General features: G+C 35.1%; 1 protein-coding gene across 1 annotated transcript; it reads left to right on the plus strand.

The window, feature by feature from the left end:
* The first annotated feature begins 695 nt into the window (after positions 1 to 695).
* Positions 696 to 4,085, plus strand: LOC130421041 (apoptosis facilitator Bcl-2-like protein 14). The gene is made up of 6 exons (XM_056748700.1): positions 696 to 980; positions 2,220 to 2,497; positions 2,645 to 2,764; positions 2,880 to 2,941; positions 3,207 to 3,476; positions 3,585 to 4,085. The coding sequence occupies exons 1-6, from the start codon at positions 832 to 834 to the stop codon at positions 3,615 to 3,617; spliced, it is 912 nt and encodes a 303-aa protein (XP_056604678.1). The 5' UTR covers positions 696 to 831; the 3' UTR covers positions 3,618 to 4,085.
* The last annotated feature ends 305 nt before the right edge of the window (positions 4,086 to 4,390 follow it).

The raw sequence follows: 4,390 nt of genomic DNA on the forward strand, positions 1-4,390 counted from the left end.
GAAGGACACGCCTTCAATAAGTACACATTGCACTGCCCCAGGATACCAACATTTATCTTATTTATATTGCCACTATTAATTGCTCTAAATGTGCATAATGTAAAGATGTGTTTACTGGTAGTCAAAGTGGCACCAAAGCTGTTTGTTTTCCAAAATTCTTCATTTAATTTCTGGATCAATAGAACAAAAGAGATATACTATATATATTTTTCTACTATGGGTGTGGATGTATCAGAACTGTAAATGTGTAATATTCTTCCAAATATGTTCAAGAACAAAGTAATACAGGTTTGAATTACAGGTTCGAGAAAAAAGGGTGACTTCTAATTTGACAGAATTTAAGTTTTGGGTGCACTGTCCCTTTAAATCCTGTATTGTGACACACTTACTGAAATCCCTGCTGATAAAAACAATACACATTATGAGTTCCATTAGAAAAAATGATAAACAATTACCCAAAACCATTACAGAATTCCTCAATGTAGTGTTGCATTTAATGGTGCTTTGTCAACACATTATCAGATACTAACAGTAACCATTATAGTTTACATTAAAACAAAATAAATTCCCTTTATGACCATTTGGTTCGAATATTTGTAATGGTTTTATCGTTTTAATTAACATGAATATCTTAAACAGAAATAAGATTGACGTCATCATTTTCTCACGATCACGTGATCTTTAACGTTACTCCTGTCTATAGGTTGTATTACTATAAGGGCTAAAAGGACCATACATTTGTTACTTCAAAATAGCGTCAGAGTCACTCATCTTAAAGATGGCATAAAGCATTCTGGTCTGGATAATGTCATTTTATAGTTATATGGCGTAATGTCGGAAAGCGGTTTGTCATTTGGGATTTACACAAAATTGTCTCCGCCTCTCGGTATTTACGCGAAGACTCCAGTCAGAGATTCCCTACGAAGAGTCCCGACGAGTCAGTTCGACACGACGGAACACCGCAGGATACTCGCAATCATGTAAGTGCTTTTATTTATACAAACATTTTTTAAGGTGTCTAAATTATCTTCAACGTGTTGTCAAGTTATTTTTAAAGAGGATCAAAGGTTGCTCTACACTTCCGTGACTGGGAGTTTATATGTATCAGTATGTCGACAAAACATGAGTCATAAAAGTTAAGGTTAAGACTGAGTTACGAGAATTGTAACATTCAAGCAAACATGTTAAACGTGGACTATTTCATTTATATTATAAACTTTGAAAACGAAACAAACGACTTTGAAAACAAAGTGGATGAGATGTGAGAATATGCCCAGACACATTCACTTGCGTATTAAGATTGCGATTGTAATAGTAAAGCTTTTATTTTCACAGTATAACACAACAAATTCATGCTGGGGAAAAACAATACAAATCATAACACATTCAAACGGATTTAATGGTTTAAATGGGAATTGTAATAGTCGGTGGGTCTCTGGTAATCAGTGTTGGGTAAATTACTCTGAAAAAGTAATTAATCACTAGTTACTCATTACATATTCAATAGTGTAATTAGATTACTGTCCAAAACTACTCCGTCCAAAAAGTATTTAGTTACTCATTACTAATTACTTTCTATATCCTACATCAACCTTGATTAGTTAAGTGATTCAAGGATAGACATGAAACGGCTTATTTAATTCATTCAAATAAATAATATTATTAACTGACCAAAGTATTACAAATGTGAGAATTATACATTAAAGCACAGATATTAAAGTAAGACTTTTTATGTCAATTAGACTATTGCACACGCATATATTTCACAAAGTATTTAGTTTAATTACATCAAAAGTAACCGTAATTAAATTACAGAAAACATACGAGTAATCCCTTACTTTACTTTTTCAAGGGAAAAGTAATTAAATTACAGTAACTAATTACTTAGTAACTAGTTACACCCAACACTGCTGGTAATGTGTTGGGTTCTGTTGGACTTGAAGTTATGCGTCTGATGTACACACCCATAAGGTAAAGATCATTTTAGGTCACATCATCATCCAAAAACTGTTTTATTTTGTAAATGTTTTGAAGCAGGTTGTCTCGTGATTGACCAAGTTGAACATACCTTAAAGTATTACCCTTAATTTGACACGTTCTTCTAAGAAATGAATCATTTCTTAGACATTTCTAAAACCGAGAGTTTTAGTTTTGATAGATTTATTTGGATAAATTTCATGAGGCAACACGATTTATAATATGTTTGCATTTGTGATCAGGAATAAAGAACAAAGCGACAGTGATGTCCAGATCCCTCCTGAAGACAGTTTGGAGTTTAGGCTCCTGATGGCCTACACACGCAAGAGACGACCGGCAGACTCCCGCCTGCAGAAGACCAGCACCGAGCAAAAGACTTCTACACAAGAAGACAACATTGAACGCAGTAGAAAGAAAAGCAAAAGGTTTAAGAATAGGTTTTCTTGGTTGGGGAAGTGTATTAAACCGAAGACAGATGACCCCATCGATTCCAATGACACACGACAGCCCGCTGCACTATGTAAGTGTGAAATGTATTATATCTTATTTCAGATGTGTGGTTGTCCTTTTTAATGTCTCTGTAGTTCATATTATAACTTGTGATGTTTATATAAAGAAGGTGAGTTTGTAGAATAACAGTGTGTGATGAAATTGTCTCCTCCATCAGGTTCAGATTCTGACGTGGATGGTGTAGAGGACATGGCCAATAAACTTACAGAGTTATCAAACGCTGTCCACTTTCCAGAGTCAAGCAAACTTGAATCAGATGCAAGTAGTAGTCAAGATGGTGCGTGACACAGTTTTCCTTTGTGTCTAACAGAACATTTACTTTATGTTGATGTTTAGAAAGCACTATGTAAACTGAACATGTAATTCCCTCTTATTTCTTATTCCGTCTCCAGAGGCTCTTTTACAGAGAATTGTGGATCTCCTAAAAGAACATGGTGATCGACTGAACGAAGAGGTCAGTTGTGATCCCATTATAATGAGAACAAACATGTATTTTCTGTAAGAATAGACCACGAAGAATACTGAAGTGCAGGCAATGTTTGCAGCGCTCCCTTGTGGCCAACATGAATTTCAACTTTCTATGTTTGTTCTTGACCTTTATTAAGAAAGAAAATGTTTGGACAACATTTTTAAAATCATTGCATAAAATGCAGCATATGTTGGTGTAAACAATGAAACAAAACAGTGTGAAAATGATTAAATTGTTCGGAAATCTCAAGATCATTGCAGACAAGGTGTTGAGTGAATCTCTGCGGGCTTCACTGACGTACGGCTTCTTCAGACGAGTGATGGAAGCATTCTGCAATAGTGCCGCCACTCCAGAGCTCCCTCCACAACAAGAACCTGAGAAAACCACAGTAGCTATGATCTGTGAAGCCACCAGTAAACTCTTCGGCGTGGACCACCATCCAATGACCCGAGTGCTTGGCTTTGGGGCCAGGTATCTCCAAGACAAATTCCCCATGTGGATTAGCAGGAATATAGACAATGTTAGTATTTTGCTGTTATATTGACTTATTGTTTTTTAGCAGTTAGATAGAGCCAAGTGTGTTATGACATTGTTTTTTGAAGTCATGGTGTCATTTTTTCCTTCCCAGGCAGAGGTTGAGGATGAAGAAGAGGTACATTGAGCAGAGCTGATGTTCTCCACACATTCCATGTGTTTCTCAGGGGCGCGGTCACTTTATTCATGTGGAGAAAAATGATTTTTAAAAATGTTTTTTTTTCAGTATGAGATCAGTGATTCAGCATGTTTTTCCAAGTGAACATCACAGATCAGAGGAAGTAGTTAATAAAGCAATAAAAACATTAAGAGTGATATCAATACTGCCTCCAAAATGATACCAAAGGCACTGTAAAATTTAAAAACAATAAAACAGGGATTTTTCAATTTTTGTAATTGTGATTATATTTTGGAAAGTGATTTGTGGAATGCTTAATTTTGTTAAAATGTACTATGCATAATTTTGTTGTTTAATATTTATTTTCTTTGCTGTCTGAAACGTTATGCATCTTTGTTAATATGTTTATTTAAGAATCTCATTGTTTTGTAAATTTTCCAATTAAAACACCAATAAATAGCTATGGAGATTATTTTACTTTTTTAGCCTCTTTACCATTTGGTACTTTTATTACCAAACGCGACTTACAGTATTCTTATTACAAATTGTATCCAACTTGAAAAGTAAAATGAATTGTCTTAAACGGCATGCACAATAGCCATACTTGATAAAGTGACTATTAATAAATCTAATCTGTAAATCCACACTATCACACCTGAGGTATGCGCTCAGACAACTAGTGCGCAGCTCAGATGAAACATGATGCGGGTTTTGTGCACCTGTCTTACCTGCCTGAGCAGGTAAGACTCTTAAAGAACAACTTCAGTGATATTCTATCCGAG

Source organism: Triplophysa dalaica, chromosome 5, assembly GCF_015846415.1.
Source record: "Triplophysa dalaica isolate WHDGS20190420 chromosome 5, ASM1584641v1, whole genome shotgun sequence".
In the NCBI taxonomy this organism is placed as follows: Eukaryota; Metazoa; Chordata; class Actinopteri; order Cypriniformes; family Nemacheilidae; genus Triplophysa; species Triplophysa dalaica.

Excerpts from the sequence above, each read along its gene's own strand:
- LOC130421041 (XM_056748700.1), top strand. The coding sequence starts at position 832 with ATGTCGGAAAGCGGTTTGTCATTTGGGATTTACACAAAATTGTCTCCG. Across the intron at positions 2,765-2,879 it reads TGCAAGTAGTAGTCAAGATG|AGGCTCTTTTACAGAGAATT; the intron begins GTGCGTGACACA and ends TTCCGTCTCCAG. Across the intron at positions 2,942-3,206 it reads GTGATCGACTGAACGAAGAG|ATCATTGCAGACAAGGTGTT; the intron begins GTCAGTTGTGAT and ends GGAAATCTCAAG.